The sequence below is a fragment of the Eriocheir sinensis genome, chromosome 10, assembly GCF_024679095.1.
Source record: "Eriocheir sinensis breed Jianghai 21 chromosome 10, ASM2467909v1, whole genome shotgun sequence".
Classification (NCBI taxonomy): Eukaryota; Metazoa; Arthropoda; class Malacostraca; order Decapoda; family Varunidae; genus Eriocheir; species Eriocheir sinensis.
Genome location: NC_066518.1, coordinates 6817060 through 6836609, shown reverse-complemented (window position 1 = coordinate 6836609; position 19550 = coordinate 6817060). Strand labels below are relative to the sequence as shown.

At 42.8% G+C, this 19550-nt stretch overlaps 1 protein-coding gene across 2 annotated transcripts in view; it reads left to right on the top strand.

Moving 5' to 3' along the window:
* Positions 1 to 19550, top strand: part of LOC126996519 (carbonic anhydrase-related protein 10-like) — a 136187-nt gene that overhangs the window by 85290 nt on the left and 31347 nt on the right. For both annotated transcript variants that reach the window (XM_050857064.1, XM_050857066.1), the window contains exons 3-6: positions 7464 to 7600; positions 9390 to 9578; positions 14028 to 14123; positions 16338 to 16404. In XM_050857064.1, the coding sequence (XP_050713021.1) occupies positions 7464 to 7600; positions 9390 to 9578; positions 14028 to 14123; positions 16338 to 16404 (489 nt within the window). The remainder of the gene's footprint in view (positions 1 to 7463; positions 7601 to 9389; positions 9579 to 14027; positions 14124 to 16337; positions 16405 to 19550) is intronic.

Genomic DNA, 19550 nt, shown 5'->3' with positions numbered 1-19550 from the left:
AATGACGCCGCCTGTTACCTGGCGCTTACAAGTCACACCTGGCGTCTCATTTTCACTCGGGTTGGCAACACTGGTTCATTTTCACTAGCTCCGCCGCGCCATCAGAACTTTTTTCATTACTCTTACAGTTTATCCGCAACACATGGGGACATTTCCTTTTTTTGGGGGGTGCGTGGCGTAGAAGTTTTCCTTTTTAATATAACCGATCCTGGCAATATCGTTTTAATTTGTCCTGGCCCTGTTTTAGAAGAGATGTCTTACGCCCATGTTGCAAGTTCTCCCTTCTTCAGCCGTTCCTTTAAGATTAACCCGCTACTGTTCTCTATATAAGTTTGCTGTGTACCGGTTTTTAAAGTTTAGTGGGTACTTCTAACATTAATTTTCTTTTTTAGTAAGAGTAAGACGCAAATAGGCCCTTAAAAAGTAAATGAAATTGAAATATGTATGTGGAATTCAACAAGAGCGAGCTACTGTATATAATCTGCCGCGGGTTAATGAGTTAGCAAGAAAGAGTTAGTAAGAATGAACATTACAATAACTCAATGGATGAAACGCTTCGAAGTTTATTATATTTTTTTTGTATTTTTCATTTGTACAGAACGCATTATACATTTCAACTAGGTTTTTTTTTTTTTTTTGCTTCACCCGAACAATAACATAACATACCATAACATGCATTTTTAAGTAAGTCTACCACGAATACGCCCTGTCGGAGTAAACATTGTCCAGCCTGATCGATGCTGCCCTGAGAACGATGCCGGTAAAGGAATAGAAAGAAAAGGCTGAAAATGTATCCTGAAAAATAATAATGACGATAGTAGTAATAGTAATAGTAATAGTAGTAGTAGTAGTAGTAGTAGTAGTAGTAGTAGTAGTAGTAGTAGTAGAGTAGGACACCTCTCCTCCCGATATTGACCTCTCTTTCGGCCACCTCTTTTGATTCTTTTTTTTTTTTAGGAGCAGCGAGTAGCGGGCTTTTTTATTATTGTTTCCTATTTTGTGCCCTTGAGCGGTCTCCTTTGTTGTAAAAAAAAGAAAAGTGAAAAAAAAGTAGTAGTAGTAGTGATGATAATAATAATAATAAAACTAATGTCCCCTGTACTTTAAAATAATTACAACTTTTCCCGCACCGCCGCCGCTTTCCTCCCCCGTCAGACAGCCCTCCATTAAGTTTCAAGGAGCCATTACATAAATAGCACCTCTCAGTCTTCCTTTGGCCTCCCCGCTAGCTGAAAAAAATATATATAATGTAACTCCCAAAAAAAATGAAAGAAAAAATATAGTACTCTAAAAATTCCACGTAATCAAAGATGAAAACTATAGCGACAAAAATGAAAAGTAAAAAATAATTATATACAATCACACAAATCAAAAGTTAAGAAAATATATTACAAGACCCTTAAAATATCCTGTCATACTCTTTATATTCTTTTTTTTATTCATTTCCGGTAAAAAAAAGTACAAAAGACACCCAAACATGAATTTTTTTATATATGTAAAAAAGAATTGCATATACAGAATGTGAAAAAATTTATATTAGTGAAAAAAATACCTTTGAACAGAAACTACAAATCAGATATCTACAAAAACTCACACAAACACACACACACACACACACACACACACACACACACACACACACACACACACACATAATAATAATAATAATAACGACGGAAAATAACACAACCCATTTCTTTACCTTCCTCCCCACTAAACCACTCCCTCCCCGCTCACCTGTCACCCCACAAACTTACCTGGCTGACCCCCCCTCCCCCCCTCCCCCCAACCCTCCATCCCTACACCTGTTCTTCCGTCCCTTCACCTCACCTGCGTTCACCACCTTCATGCACCTATTATCATTATTATTACTATCATTATCAACATTATTACTACCTCTACTACTACTACTACTACTACTACTATTACTATTGAGATCCATGAGAAGGCACCAAAGGAATAAAAAAAAATAATGATATACCCAAATAGTCCCCTTAATGAGCAGACGTTGATATGAAAAAATAATAGACCGTGACAGTAAAATAAGGAAAAAAATAGGAAAACAAAGAAGGAAAATAATGCCTAATTCTCACCCTTTCGCCTGCTCTCCCTCCCTTCTCACGATCCATGTATTCTCCTCCCTTAACTTACCTTCGATTTCCTAGTCTTACCTTTTCTTCCCTTTCTTTACCTTTCCTTGCTTATTTCTGAACACCTTTCCTCTACTTGTTCTCGCACCTCATTCCTTCACCTACTTTCAAACTCCTTTCCTTCCTTGTCGCTCTTCTTCTCACTTTTTTTTTTCTTCTTTACTCTCGATTCAAACTTCTTTCATTCCTTTTCTCCCCTATACTCGATTCAAACTTCCTTCACTTTTTTCCTTCTATGTCCTCGATTTAACTTCCTTACCCTTATTCTACCCAACTTCCTTCCTCTCTTTTCTTCTCTGTAATCGATCTAACCTCCTTCCTTTCCTTCCTTCCCTGTCTTCGACCCAACTTCTTTCACTTCTTTCCTTCCCTTTCCTCGACTCAACTTAATTTACCTCTTTCTTCACTTATTTTCTTCTCCTTCCTCTTTTCTTCCCTAGCCATCTCCTTTCCCTCAGTTTTTTTTCTTTCCTGCCCTCCTTTCTTCCCTGTCCTCGATATAACTTCTTTCACCTCCTTTCCAACTTCTTTCCTCTCCTCTCCTCGACCCCCTCCCTTCGGCCTGTCCTCGCGACCCTCCAATTGGCCTCGGAGTCGATTGATTAGTCTCAGGGAGTCACCTTGATCACACCTGGTCACGAAAGCTCATTAGTCACGGCGCCAGGTAAGGAAAGGCCCACGGAACACTTGACAAGTAGAATTGTTGGGAGGAGGAGAAAGGGAAGAAGGAAGGGCAGGGAGGGAAGAGCGGGCGAGTGGAATGGTGAAGGAAAGAGTTACTGGAAAAGGGACGGAAGTGATGGAAAGGAAGGGAATGCGTGAGCGGATAGAAGGAAAGCAATGTGGAAGGAGAAAGGGAAGGAGGAAGGGCAGGGAGGGAAGAACGGGCAAGTGGAATGGTAAGGGAAAGGGTTATGCTGAAAAGGGGAATGAAGGGATGGAAGGGGAAGGGAATGCGTGAACGAATAGAAGGAAAGAGAGCAAAGTGGGAGGAGAAAGGGAAGGAGGAAGGGCAAGGAGGGAAGAGCGGGGGAAGAAAGGGATCTAAGGGAAAGGACTGTGTGTATTGTAGGGAGGATAGGGAGGATGGAAAGAAGGAAAGAGGAGCAAGGTGGGGATTTATGGAAGGGAAGAATGAGGTGGAGGAAGTGTGGGAAGGAAGGAGGAGAGAGAAATGGGAAAAGTTGTAAGGTTACGGGGAGTGAGGGGAAGTTGAGGAGGTGAAGAAAAGCGTTTTGGAAATGAGTGAGGAGGAAAGGGAGGAAAAAACAAGACCAGGAGGGAGGAATGAGGAAGACAGGAGCTTGGAGGTAGAAAGACAGACCCAAAAATAGCCACTATCCATCATGTCCACCCCCACCCCCCCACACACACACATACAAACACACAAACACGCACACACACACACACACATTCCTCCTCCATCCCCCCCCTCCTACAAACTCCCACCCCCAATAGCACACCTTCCCCCCCTCCCCCCCTATCAAATCAGGCAACTTGAATGACATGTTGAGAGACAGAGGTAGCTGACGATCGACTGTGCTCCATTTCTCTGCCCCCCCCCCCCATTTCACCCTTCCTCCCACCTCCCTCTCCCCTCCCCGATCTTCCTCACGCCTTCTGCTACCTTCCTACACCTGCTGACGTCTCGGTGATCAGCAGGAGCCAGCAGTAAGGAGGAGCAACAAGACCTACTTAACGAGTCTATCTGTTTTATGATGACGCAGTTCCCCCCTCCTTCCTCTCCTCCTCCCTCTTCCCCACTCTTCCCCTCTTCCCCTCTTCATTCCCCTTCCCTTCTTCCTCCTTTCCCCTTTCCCCTTTCTCCCTCTACCCTTTTCCCCTTCCCTTTTCTTCCCCCATCTTCCCCCCTTCATCCCTCCTCCCCCCTTCCCCCATTCCCCCTTCTTCATCCCTTCCCCTTCTCTACTAACTACCCCATCACAACCTCACCTTCCCCTCACCTGCTGGCTCGTCTCATTAACTCTCTACTTTGCTTGGATTAACTCGATTCTACTCAGTTTAGCTTAATTTACACACTGGCTAATTTTCCTCATCAGTATACGTTCATGAATACACACACACACATACGTACACATACATGCATACATATATACTGGCATACTTAAAGAAATCTATATACACTTTCCTCGGATTTCCTCACTATTTACAACTTCTAGTAAAATGTTTTGCCTTGCTCCTTCCTTCCTTCCTTCCCTCCTTCTTTCCTTCTATTTATTTTCATTTTCATTACTTGTTTCATTCTTCCCTTTCGTCCGTATTGATCCATTTCTTGCTAGAACTTATGTTTTATTTATCTCTTCCTTCGTTCATTCCTCCCTCTCCCACACATAATACAACCACCACCACCACCACCACCAGCAGGGCGAAAGATAAATATAGTCAAAGAAAAGTTATTAGGGTGCAGTATTTCTCGGCTCGTGATTAAGCAATAAATAATAATGCAAGTGGCTGAAAGTGGACCCGAGGGAGCAGTATGTATATTCCTGACAAGCTGATCGGTCGAAAAAAAAAAAGAGTGGAAGCAAATAAATTAAAAAAAGACGATGCCGGGGAAATAATAATGATGATGATGATGATGATGATGATGATGATTGTATTTCGTCTATCTACACACCGTCTAACATAATCCAGTGCACTTTATTCATAAGACCGTATTTCTTCACGTGAGTATATAAATCACCCACACACGCACACACACGCGCGCGTACACACACACACACACACACACACACACAAACTTGACATTGCAATACATAAAAAAGAAGAATTATTTAACTTCAGGATGAAATCACATAAAGAACCAAAAAAAATGGAAAACAACGAGATTTTATAATGCAAAAAATATCAGAATTACACACACACACACACACACACACACACACACACACACACACACACACACGGAGCATTACTTACCTGCTTACATGACCGCTTATTAAAGGTGGGAAGTCAATTAAAGAAAGTAAGAGAAAGTTCATGGAGGCGAGAAATAAAAAAATATAAATAACGAAAACCTTGACAAGAATTATGCGTCTCTCAGGTCGATTGGAAACGATGGAAGAAACATAGAGATGGAGGAGGAGGAGGAAAAAAAGGAGAAATAGGAGGAGGAGGAGGAGGAGGAGGAGTTGGTCGAAGAAAACGTAATTTATTGACCCAGAATAACTAAGTCACCCCAAAAACAAAACTTTCAGCCTGTCAAAGAAAATGAGACCCCGAGAGAGAGAGAGAGAGAGAGAGATTAGTTCACAAAGGAATACACACACACACACACACACACACACACACACACACACACACACACACACACACACACACACACACACACACACACACACACACACACACACACACACACACACACACACACACACACACACACACAAATTCATTCATTGATTCCATTTTAAATATACTCTGTCGATATAAAGTGAATAATTAGCGAAACTATTAGAGGTACAAATCATTCCCTGGTTCCTATTCATTCTCCTCCTCGCCTAACCTTGCCGCCGCTGCCCTAAATCTTGTCAGCATGAATAAACATCGACAAACCGTATTTTTTTGTCCTCCATGACGGCCGACGTGTGTGTGTGTGTGTGTGTGTATCACCAGAACAAAGACACACACACACACACACACACACACACACACACACACACACACACACACACACACACACACACACACACACACACATAAAAATGAATATATACATCAACGACAAGCCCGAAAATAGATGGAATTATTTTATACACGATCTCGCAACTTGCTTGAAATAACACTTTTTGGCGAGATAAGACGGAGGGGGACGCGTGAAATAAATTGCAGCAAAAGATAAGAGAAGGAGAAAGGTTTAAAAGTGGAGCATGAAGAAAAGTGATAGCGAAAAGATAAAGGGGAAAGGAAAAAGTTAATATAAAAAAATGAGAAAGAAATCAAGGTTGGAAAAATAATTACATGTGACGCTAAGATTTTTTTTTTCAAAGCGAAACAGAGAAAGGAGGAAAAGGGGGATAAGAAAAGAGACTGAGAAGGAGTAAAAGTAATAATTAGCAGTAAAAAAAATATAAAAAAGAAAGAAATCAAGGTAGGAAAGAGAAAAATGAATGTAACACTACCATTTCTTTTTTACTAAGCGAGAGAGAGAGAAAAAAAAAGGAGAAAAGTGAGATTGAGGAGTAAAGGAAGATAAATGTGGGTCATAAGAAAAAGCCATGAATTGTAAAGAAAGGAAGAATAAAACAGGAAATCAATAAGAATCAAAAATAAAATATAATATGTGAAGGAAATGCCGTGGAAGAAAATAATCAGAAAGAAGAAAAGAACTGAACTTGACAAAATGAAAAAAAAAAAGCAAAGTGCAATGAGAGAATAAAATTAACGAAAGAAAACAAAAAAAAGAAAAGTGCAAAAAGAAAGAACAAAGGAGAGAAAAACCAAAATGAATAGAAGAGAAAGAAATGAGAGAGCGAGAGAGAGAGAGAGAGAGAGAGAAATAATCCGAAGAAAGAACAGAAAGCAGGGCACGGAGGGAGGAAGGGAGGGAGGGAGGGAGAGATAAAGGGAGGTGAGGGAGAGCGGGAGGGAGGGAGTAAATATTTCTCGTTCGGGAGATGGATGGCAAAGCGGTCTGGGAATCGCTACTGCATTCCGGCGGTCCGGGGATCGATGCCCCGCCACTAACCAGTAGTTTATTTTCCCCCAAGACCCCCTTCTCTCTCTCTCTCTCTCTCTCTCTCTCTCTCTCTCTCTCTCTCTCTCTCTCTCTCTCTCTCTCTGGCTTTCTATCTATCTATCTATCTATCTTTCTATCTATCTTTCTATCTATCTTTCTATCTCTAATGCGAAAAGAAATATATTTGTGTGTGTTTAATGTAAAAATAATAAAATACAACTGACATAACTGCTAATCTATCTACCTATCTATTATCTATCTGTCTACTCATCCATATCTATCTATCTATATCCACGTATTAATCAAGTGGCGTCCGTCTGTACACCAGTCTATACACAACCATCTATTACACCTTCATCTACGCCACTTCGTTAACCCCTCTCCTTATCTACTTATCAATCTATCGGTTCTCAACATCAACGCCACATCTGAAGTTAAGCGAACAGGTAAAATTGAAGTCACTCACTCACTTTCCCTCTTTTTTGTTCTCTTTCCACCTTTCTATCAATTTCATAAGCACTATACTTAACTCTAAACTTAACTCTATACTTAACTATCCATAACACCTTCATCAATGCCACTCAGTTAATCCCTTTCCTCATCTCCCTTCGCAGGCCCGGACTTCTGGGGACTCATCAACCCGGACTGGAGCCTCTGTAGCAAGGGTCGCCGACAGTCCCCGATAGACGTGGACCCCGCCCGCCTCCTCTACGACCCAAACCTCCGACTTCTCCACATCGACAAGCATAAGGTGAGCGCAAATGAGAGTGGGAGGGAGAGCAATGGGCTGGCGGGAGGATAGGGGAATATAGGGAGTGAAGAGTGAAGTGAGTGATGCATAGGTGACTCGTGGGTACCGATGGGTGGAAGGTTTGGTAAGGGGGGGATTGAAAGAGGGGAAAAGAATGGACAGGATTAAGAATAGGGGAAAGGAGGGGATGAAGAGTGAAGTAAGGAGTGTATAGGAGAGTTGAGGATGTGGGGAAGAGAGTTGAGGAGTGTTAGGAGTAGTGGTGGAAGGGTTTGACGGTGGAATTTTTAGATCATAAGTTGGGTGCAAAAAGGAGATTGACGGAGGGTTGAGGAAAGTGATCGCGTGTTTGGAAGGAGTGCAAGGAAGGAGGCTAAGGAAAGGTAGAAGGGTATTAGGGAAAGCGATAGATGGGTTTCAAGGTAAGATTTCTAGGGCGATGAGGTTAAGAGCAGAGAGTGACTACAAGAAGGGTGGTTGAAAAAGAGTTGAGTGTTCGGGATAAGTGAAGGAAGGGATTGAAGTAAGATTTCCAAGTCGATAGAGTTAAGTGGTAATGATTGGGGGTGTAGTAACTTGTGGAAAGGACAAAAGTGATTGGAAAGGGGGAGGTGGAGGAGGTAGAGGTGAGGAGAACGTCATAACTTCGGAAGAACAAGGTCAAAGAAGAGAGAGAACGAGGAGGAGGAGGAGGTGGAGGTAGAGAGGGAGGAAAGTCAATGAGGTGGTGTGTTTGTGCATGTCAGAAGAGGCGGCTCGCTAGGTGAGGCGAAGACACATTAACGATTTACAATAACTCGGCGCTGTGTTATGTGTGCTGTGTTTACCGTCGCGGCCTCGGTGTTGCTGCCGCCAAAACTTTCCACAAAACTGCGTGTAACTGCATTCACCACCACCACCACAGCCACCACAGCCCTCTCCCCTCTTCTCCCTCTCCCTCTCCCTCTCTTCCTTCCTCTCGGTTCCCTCCCTCGGCTCCGCTCTCCACATTCTACAACACCTCCATGTTTTCACTTTTTTTTTCGCTCTCTCTCCTCTCCCCTTTTCCTCGCCCACATTGTTACCAGCTCGCAATATTTCCACCCCTCACCACCAACTCCTCGCTTCTGTTTCTCCTTCTGTTTATTCATTATCAATCCCACGCCGATGATCACAAAACGAGTTCTTCTTATTCTTGTTCTTTGTTCCTTGCTTTACTTTCCCCGTTCAGTCACTTTACATTTTTCTACCTTTTCGTCTCTTTCTTTCCACCGCTGTCACAACCTTTACTGAAGCTACACACACCCACACTCACACACCCACATGGAACTCAGGTGACCCAACAACTTACACCTGTCCCCTTTCCTCCCCACACATTCTCCAGTCCCTTTCTTCCTGCCCGTCTAAGCCTCCACTACAACTCCTTTCACCTAACGTTACCCACACTCATACACACTACACCAGGGTCATAAAACTACCCCTGGAAATTACCACAACTCATAGGAAACCCTTGTCAAATGTGTTTTCTAAGTTCACAGTACAGAGGAAGGGTCACACTACCACCAGGGTCATAAAACTACCCCTGAAAACATCCACAGTTCCTAGGAAAGCCTTGTCAAATGTGTTTTTAAAGTTCATGGTATTGAAGAAGGATCACACTACCACCAGGGTCATAAAACTAACCCTTAACATCCTTTCCTCCCTTCCTCCTGCTTTTCTCTTTCTCTAGCCTTTCACCCAACAGTCCTCACTCTCACATCCACACCGACCCCCGCAGCGCTCTCACCCCTAACCCGTTCTCTCCGCACAGGTGTCAGGCTACATGGAGAACACAGGACACAGCGTGGTGCTCACCCTGGACGGCGGCAAGACCCCAGTGAACGTGACCGGCGGCCCGCTCTCCTATCGCTACCAGCTGACGGAGGCCCACCTGCGCTACGGCATCGTGGACCTCCTCGGCTCGGAACACACGATCAACGGCAGGGCTTTCCCGGCGGAGGTAAGACCGAAGAGGGTGCGTTCGGGAGGAGAGCGTGTGAAAGAGTATGAAAGAGGGGGTTAAGATCAGAGGGGAGAATGGGAAGATAGGAATTGTGTGATACGTAATGCTGAAACAAGAAAACGGAAATAAAAGGAGAGATTAAAAGAAGAGAACGGGGTCAGAGCATTAAAAGAAGGCAAAAGCTAAGAAGAGAGAATGGGAAGAAGGCACTGAAAAAAAAAGGAGAAAGCTCAAAGTAAAAGAATGGGAAGATAAAAGAGGGATGGGAAAAGTTCGAAGAGGAGAATGGAAAGGAGAAACTGAAAAAAAAAAGTTTCAAGGGAGAGAATGGGAAGGAAGTAGTGGAAAAAAGGAGAAAGCTCAAAGTTAAAGAATGGGAAGAGAAAAGGAGAATAGGAAAAGTTCGAAGAGGAGAATGGGAAGGAGAAAATGAAAAAAATAATAATGTTTCAAGGGAGAGAATGGGAAGAAAGCAGTGGAAAAAAGGAGAAAGCTCAAACTAAAAGAATGGATGGACTTAAAAATAAAAGTGAGATTATCATTTAGGGAGATACGTAAGGAGAAGGAAATTTTAGAGCCAGAAAGAGAGGAAAGATAGAGACCGTAGGAGGAAATAAGAAGTAGAAAGAAGAGTTGAAGGAGAGAAGTAGAGAAAATCAGTATTATCTAAATGGAGGAAAAGCGAAGAGAGAATAGAAAATGTGTGTATATATATTGACCCCTTACCGTAAACACCTGACCACAAACAAACAAACAAACGAACAAGCCTCCCCCCCCCAAAAAAAAAAAAAACATTGCAATTCACCTAGAAACTCCTCCCAACTTTTTCATTTACCTAATTAACCAAAAAAAAAACAAGGACGACCATTCAGCAACACCGGGCTGGAATACGACACAACACAACTCCGACCACTCCCGCTCCTCCTCTTCCTCCTCTCCTTTCCTTCCTTCCTTCCTTCCTTCTTTCCTCCCTCCTCGTGAAGTGCGAATATTACTTACTTTCCTATATTCACGCTTTTATTTACTAGTTGTTGTTTTTTTCATGTCTGTTTCACGTCGTAGAGGAAACAAAAACTCTTCCACTGTTCGGCTTATTCCTATTTCCTTTTTATCCCGTCATTCTGGAGCGGTGCGGTGAGAGGGTGGAGGAGAGATGATGGAAGAGGAGGAGAAAGAGAAGGTGGTGATAGGGAAGGAGGAAAGGAGTATATAAGGAAAAGGAAAATGTGAGGAGGAGGAAAAGGAGAAGTGGGATGGATGGATGGATGGATGGATGGATGGATTCGTGCGTCGTGATGGAGAGTGAAGAGATAGATAAAGGATGGGTGAAGAGGTAATGGAAAGAGAGAGAGAGAGAGAGAGAGAGAGAGAGAGAGAGAAGAGAAAAGGAAGGAGAAAGTGAAAACAATAGAAGAACAAACAAAATTAAACTGAATAACCTCAAAAACAGAACCTACGGTGCTGAATAAAAAATAAATAAATAAAACTTTGCAACCGCCGCGAAAAACAGACGAAGAGAAAGGGAGAGTAAAAAGTTTAGAAATTTATACACAACAACAACAACAACAAGACAGGCTTCCCAATTTCCACTACAAAAATACAATAACTAGGTTTTTTTTCCATATTATCAAAGAAAAAACCAATTATAACTCTCTCTCTCTCTCTCTCTCTCTCTCTCTCTCTCTCTCTCTCTCTCTAACTAATGCAAATCGCTTTACTTTGGAGGAAAAAATTAAAATTAAATATTAACACAGTTGCTATCCTCTTCCCTACGACCCTTTCCTCTAACTTTCTCCTTTTTATTCCTCTTTCTTCCTCTCCACTGTATTCTGTTTCCTTCCTCGTCTTTCGTTTTTCCTCTCTATTCCTCCCTTTCCTCTCCCTCCTCCTCTTCCTCCTCCTCCTCTTTCACTTCCGCGTTCATCTCTCCCTCCTTCTTTTTCTTTTTTTCTTTGTTCCAGTCATTCACTTGCTTTTTCGTTACAAACCTCCCCTCTTCTTCTTGCTTTCCCTTCCCTTCTCTCTCTCCCCTTCTCCCCTCTTTTCCCTCCCCTTCCGTTTTCATCTTTTCTTTCTTCTTTTTCTTTGTTCAAACCGTTTACTTCCTTTCTTTTTCGTTACAAACCTCCCCTCTTCTTCTCGCTTTCCCATCACTTTTCTCTCTCCCCTTTCTCCCCTCTTTTCCCTCCCCTTCCGTTTTCATCTCTTCTTTCTTCTTTTTCTTTGTTCAAACCATTTACTTCCTTTCTTTTTCGTTACAAACCTCCCCTCTTCTTCTCGCTTTCCCTTCCCTTCTCCCTTTCCCCTTCTCCCCTCTTTTCCCTCCCCTTCCGTTTTCATCTTTTCTTTCTTCTTTTTCTTTGTTCAAATCGTTTATTTCCTTTCCCTTCGTTACAAATCTTTTCCATTCTTTCATCCTTTTCCCCTCTCCTTCTCCCCTTTCCCTCTTTTTCCTCCCTCTTCCGGCTTTTTTTTATATCCCTACATCCATCTCTTCCTTCTTCTTCCCTCCATCTTTCTTTTCTCTCCTCTCCTTTATACCAAATCATCTTCCTCTCAAAAAATCCTTCCCATTCTCCTCAATATTTATCTCGCTCTCGTCCTGTCCCTTCCTCCCTTCCTCCTCCTCACTTTCCCCTCCCTTTCCCCCTCTCCCCCTCCTCCCCTCTCCCATTACACGTCTGATCGGAAACATAAAATGGTTGCATATTAATCAGCACGACTTCAAAAGAATTATTATACGTGGTAATGCATTATTTTATCTAGCGACCTTTTTTTTCATATTTAGTTGAAAGTCATGAAGGGGGAGGGAGGGGGTGGAGGGGGAGAGAGAGACAGGAGGTACGGATGAAGGGAGGAAGACAGAAAGGATGGGATAGATAAAAGAAAGAAGAGGAAGGTAAAGGAGTTGACAGGTTAGAAATGAGTGGATGAGGAAAGAAGAGGAAAGGAACTAAACGAGGGAAAAGAAGAAGGGTGAAAGAATGAGAATGAAAGGAAGAAAAAGGAGATAACTAGAGATAAACAAGAAGACAGGTTGGGAAGGAAATAGGTGGATTATGAAAGAATAGGGAGATAGGAGGAGAAAAAGGAAGAACAGAAGAAAGAATACGAATGGGGCGAGGAAAGAGGAGGAAAAGGCATGGCAGGGGAGAGGAAAACATTGGGAAAAAGGATAAGGAGAAATAAAGGTAAGGAATAGAGGAAAAGATGAAAAATAAGGGGAAAATAGAGGAAAGGATGGGTGGATAAACAAAAATGGGAAGAGAAGGACGGAGGAAAAGTACAAAGAGAAGAAAGGGTAGAGAATGGAAGAAAGGTTGGAATTAGATCGAAGAATGAAGAATAGGAAGAAAAAAAGGATGGGTGGATAAACAAGGACGTGGAGAAAAGAGAAACGGAAAAAAAAGAAGAGAAGAAATATTGGTAAAGGATGGAGGGATGAAGAACAGGAGGGAAAGAGGGAAGAATAAAGAAAAGGAGGAAATAAGAGGAAAGGATAGATGGGTAGACAAGAATGGCGTGAGAAAAGGGGTGGAGGAAAAGGGGTGGCAGTGAGGAGGAGGAGGAGAAGGAAGAAGAAGAGGAGGAGGAAGAGGTGGAAATAAATAAGTGTGAGAAAGTCAAGAGGAAATGAGGGTAATTAGGGTAACGGAAGGTAACCATTTATTCACTTTTTCCCGGGTAAACACACAGGCTTTTCCTTCCTCTTTTGGCACGTAGGTCATCCGCTGTGCCCCCCCTCCCCCGTCCCGCCCCGCCGACACACCCCACTTACACACACATTTAGGGCTTCATAAAAATGACAGACGGTTTTATCATTGTTCACTGTAGACCCAACCACTCCCACTGCCACCACCACCACTACCACGACCACCACCACCACTACCACTAACAGCGATAACAACCACCACCACAACCACTATCTCCATCACCATCCCCTACCACTACCACCACCATCACTACTACCCCCACCACTAACAACACTAACACAACCATCAACACCACCACCACCACTGTTCGTACCGTAAAAATACAATGAGGTTAATTATAATGTTATTTCAAAGGTGATTACATGGCTTCTTAGCTCCACGGATTAGCTTTTTTTGTTGTTTTTATAGTGGAGGAAGCAGCTCAAGGGTAAAGATAAATAAAAAGAAAAAGAAAAAAAAGTTCGCTAATCGCTGCTCCTGTAAATGAACGTAGAGATAAGCGCTCAAAAAAGAAGTCTATATCGAAGTGAGAGGCGTCTTGAAACTCCATAATGGTATCACTTGTACTAATATTTATTTTTTCTTTCGCTGTAGGTTTACGATATACTTATTCATTATCCCATCAACACACCTATCTACTAACCATTCAAGCCATCCACGCTACACCACACCCGCTAACCTCACCTAACATAACCTAACATGACCTAACTAAGCCCCGCCTCCCTTCCCTCAGCTCCAGCTCTTCGGCTTCAACTCGCAGCTCTACGCCAACTTCTCGCAAGCGCTGGACAAGGCTTACGGCATCGTCGGCATCTCTGTCCTCCTTCAGGTAAGCTTGCTGGCCTTTCCGTCTCGCCTGCTGCTCAAAACTTAATCACGAACGAGAGTATCACGAGAACCTAACACCAACCTTCTGCTCAAAACTTAATCACGAACGGGAGGATCGTGAGAACTTAAAACTAAACTTGTACCTATTGCATTTTCCGCCTATTTTTATAGTTTAGAATTTGAAGCTATAGGAGACACTTGAAACACTTGAAACACTTGAAACACTTTATTATGCTTACAAAATACGCGATATCAACGCCAAGGGTCAGGCGGAGATCATGTGAAAAACGAAATCTAAGGGTCTTTTGATAATGCACGCAAGTCTTCTAGGGTTAAAAAGTTATATAAGTGTTCTCTTTCTCCTCCTCTCTATCCTAACGTTCACTCTTTGGACACTTTTCTACGAGTTATAATGAAACGAGTGATCTTAGACCTTAGAGTGATACAGTAAGGTCATGCACTACACAGAAAGGAGCTGATGGGTGTCCAAGTTATATAAGTGTGACGAGGCGGGTCAGGATGCAATGAGATGGGGAAAGTGGAACCAAATAAGTGGATAACAACCATGAAACAAATCTTAACAACCCGTCACGTTATCTTACCTTACGAGTCGCGATGAAGGGCGGCAATGCATCCACGACAGCACAAAAGGGTCCTGGAATGATTAAAAGGAAAAGGGGGTTATTCAAGGGCAGGTTTTCAAAGTTATAAAGTACGATCAGGAGTTAGGTAAATGATTGAGTATAAGCAACCTGGCCTACAGTAGTTACAGAAGGAGAGAGACGCAATGAGCACACCCCTAAAAAAGTCATAGAAACAAACGGTTAGACATATGCTTGGCGCTACGCTAGCCAGCTGACTTTAAGTGGACCAAGAAGAGACGTAAGAAAGGTCAGGACTCACAGATGGTTTGCCTCCATTAAGCTTTTACGCGCGTCTTATCGAGCTGTGGAGAAAGGTCAAGACGAAAGTTTAATGAGGACGCAGAAAACTTATTATTAGCATAAAAATGACCCAAGAGTGAACGTTAGGAGAGAGAGGAGGAGAAAGAGAACACTTTTTAACCCTAGAAGATTTGCGTGCGGTATGAAAAGACCCTGAGATTTCGTTTTGACAAGCCTTCTGCACCAGGAATACGAATAACACTCGTGAGAACCCGCTTTAGACCGAGACTTTTATATTCAGTGGCGGTGTGAATAATTTGTGTTTCTGACTCACTCCCGACACCTTGGCTAGTCTATCGCCTCCACGGGTAAAGAAAGCTGGTAAAAAGCGGCTTTGTGGAGAATGGCAACGCAGCGACCAGCCCACGAGATCCCGTTGAGCTCATATTTAGCGCCGGCGTGAATAATTGTGTCTCCGAGAGTGCCGGCAACGCGGCGCCCCACCCACCACCACCTGCCTGGCCTGATGAATTCCCGCCGAGGGTGGCTTAAATTTAGTTAATAGGGCGAAAATATACATTTGTTTTTTGCCCCCGACGCTTAATTAAACTGGATCGCGGGTGTATTATGGGCGGTTGAATGTGATTATAGCGAGTTGTTCATTCATTATTTGTTTCCCAGGGCGGTGGTGGTGGTGGTGGCGCAGTCAGACAGAATGTGGTGTTTGGCGGACTATACGTGTTGTCTTTTGTTTGACCTGCTTATTTTAACGGCACAATAACGTCCTTAATCTAGTTAGCTGAAAAATTATTATAACGAAGACCCTCCCATTGGATTTATTATACAAGCTAGTAGCGGTTAAAATATCATAATACTAAACACGAGAGGTGAAGAGAGAGAATCATTTACCGCTAATAACATAGGAAGTTGTATAAGGTAAACTCTGACGGACGGAAAATAAAGGTTATCCAAAAGTAATAAAAAGAGAACAGACACAAAAACAGACTTATAGACACGGAGACGCACACTGATGAATATAGAAACAGCTACAGAAATTAATAAAAAAAAATAGGATATGAGCAGAATATACTTAACTTGAGAGAGGAAGAGGACGAGGAGCAGGAGGAAGAGCAGGACCAGGGGAAAAGGAGGAGGAGGAGGAGGAGGAGGAAAAAATAGATACAGAGATAAATAAAATAAGACGTGAACAGTGTATATTTACCTTGTGAGAGAAGAAGGAGGAGGAGGAGGAGGAGGAGGAGGAAAAAGAAGAAGAGGAGGAGGAGGAGGAGGCCAAAATCAACACCAATAACAAGCTGCTTCCTCAACAGATTGGCGAAAGATCCAACCCAGCGCTAAGTCAGCTGACGGCGGGCGTGGACAAGATCAAATATGTTGGTAAGTTATCTCTCTCTTCTCTCTCTCTCTCTCTCTCTCTCTCTCTCTCTCTCTCTCTCTCTCTCTCTCTCTCGTTTCTTTTGCCATTTCCTGATTTCTTTCCTCCTTTTCACAACTGGCGTGTTTACTTTTTATCTATATCCTGGGTTTTTTTCTATTATTTTCTTCTTTTTTTCTTCTCTACGTCCACACAAGTTTTGCTGACGAGACTCCACAGCCTAATGGAGCCTCTTAAAAAAACAGTGCTTCTTCACAATCCTCCTCCTCCTCCTCCTCCTCCTCCTCCTCCTCCTCCCTTCTCCAACCCTCTGATAGCTGGGTTGATTGTTGTGTGAAGGTCAATGTGTGTGGGGGGGGGGGTGAGTGGGGGGGGGGACGTCAGAGAAGGAAAAAAAGCAAGTGGGATGAGAGAGAGAGAGAGAGAGAGAGAGAGTGTGTGTTTTAGTGTATGCTACAATAAATGAATAAACATTACACGAATGGCGGGAAAAAAATGTTTGCAGGAAATCCGGTGAAATTTTAATGTTTTTGAAGAGTGAAATGAGGCAAAACGGCGCGAACACACACACACACACACACACACACACACACACACACACACACACACACACACACACACACACACACACACACACACACAATATTCATAAAATCATACTGCCTCTAATGTTTCAATGTGTGCGTGTGCGTGTGTGTGTGCGTGTATGCTACCCAGCTGTCATTAAAAAGGAGATTTAGTATACATCATAATCATCCTCAGCCATTACTAGACTCTCCCGACGTCCTCCTCCTCCCTCTCCCTCTCTCCCTCTCCCTCTCTCTGATGTTAGTGTACTTCATCCTGCTCCGGCGAATGTTCTAATTTCATCTCCCCGCCTGGCCCTCTATCTGCCCTGACTTCTCCCTTTATCCCTGGGTCGCTACTCTGTTACTTCAATTATCCATCTGTTATCAGTTCTACGCACGACACGACCTCCCCAAGCCAATATATCGTCACCTTCGTAAACAAACCGCATAAGTCAATATTTTCTACTTTACAGGAAATCAGAAAAGAACTGTCATCATCTCATTTGGCTTCAGATTTAGGCAGAAATGAAAAGGCCGATTCTAAAACACTCAAACCCTGAATGACGAAGGCAACTCTACAAAAATGGGCGTCACATATTGAAAAATTGATGTAGACAAAAATTGATGTAGACAAAAATTGATGTAGATAAAAACCTGGAAATCACTGAAAAATGACATAGGGTATTATTTTATGAGGGTGACGATATTCTTCTCAATCAGCGTTCAGATATAGCCAACCTTTATCTGTTCCCTAATCCACGATGCTTGCTTGTCGCTCTGTTATCAAGAGTATCAAGACACCTCTCCTCCCGAAACTGACCTCTCTTTCGACCACTCCTCTTTACTCTTTTATACAGGAGCAACGTTGCCAGATTGTCGTACTCAGAGCATCGTTTTTACCGGTTTCTGACCCACAACTATTGAAAAGAAACAACAATAATTAACCATTTTAACGATAACTCTATAAAAAAACAGTTAAAGGGTTGGAGGAGACAGTCTGAGGGGTAGAAATTGGCAAAATAAGAACCTGTGCACGACTATCTGGCAACGCTGTATAGGAGCAGTGATTAGCGGGCTTTTTTTCATTGTTTTCTTTTTATTTTTTGCCCTTGAGCTGCTTCCATTAGTGTAAAAAAAAATCCACCAATATTTTTTTTCAACATTGCTCTCTTCCCGGCTCTCAGTTTTCTCTCTTAATATTTCGCGAGTTGCCAAGTTTCTGAATCGTATGTTAGAACTGGCTGGATACTCGGATTGTCTACCTTTATTTTTTGTGCTCGATCCTATTCCCATTTTCTTTCCGTTCCATTTTACGCTGGCTGGGTTTGCACTGATGGTTTGCCGCCGTTTGATATATACACGTGCATATACATACTTACCTACATGTATATACTCATAAATACATATACAGGGGCAATAAAAAAAAAATATAAACGAGAGCACTACTAATTAGACACGTCATACACTGAAAGGCCATTATTCCCAGTCATTTGCTCGTAATTATCAGAAAGGTGAGATTGCATGACCTGACGGGTGGAGTGGGGGAAGGGGGGGGAGGGGGGTAAGGGGGGATGGGGGCGGAAGGAAGGAGTTAACTGAGTACCCAAGACAGGTAAATCGTAGCCATGGCAAGGTTACAGGTGAGCGCCCCCCCCCCTAACCCCCCCCCTCCTCACGTGCTCTTGTCATTAGCGGCAGGTGACTTAGAAACACGCAGGAGCAGCCCAGCCTTCTCCTAATCCCGCTCTCTTATCCAGCTGTCTTATCCACCTATCCAATTGCTTCTAATCCCTTTTCCCTTCACCTGTCATCCCTTACGATCTATATCATTCTCACCCGCTTATCCACTTTTCTTATCCACCTATCTGCTTGCTTCTTACTCCCTTCCCTCCACCTGTCCACTCATCCACCTGTCATCCCTTCCGTTCTACATAATTCTTACCTGTCTGTTCTCACATCTATACACTTATCTTTCTGTGCTTCCTGTATTTATATTCTTATTGGCCTGTTTGCTCCTAACTATCCCTTTATCCACTTTTCCTACCTACTTATCCATATTATTCTTGCCTGCCTTCCTACTTGTGTTCATCTATCCCCTTTTATCCAACAGTTTTACCCATCTATTCTCTTAGCAGTCCTGTAGCTTCCTCTTTACGTATTCGTCCTAACTTAAATGATTCTAAAAACTTCAATATCTGTTCCTCCTACGAAGTTATTCACTCTCTCGTTGCTAATTTGCCATCTGTTTGCTAAGTAATGGCTGTTCTTACCTATATGTTTACCTCACCATTACCTACCGTCTTACCTAGCTGCCTCATTCTTAGTCAAGTATTATCTGTCTCTGCTGTTCCAACAGTTCCTTCTCTCACTTTCTTTTTCGTTCACTTATCTTGTTCTTAGTCATCCTCCCTCCCTGACTATTCCCCCCTACGTTAACTTTCTTCACGATCAATATCCACAAACGTTACCCTTCTTCTCTCTCACCTCATCTTTCTCATCTTTCATATTCAAACGTTTTCTTTCACCTGTCTATGAAACTTCTAACCTCCTTCCCTTTCCTCTCCATTCTTATTCAAACG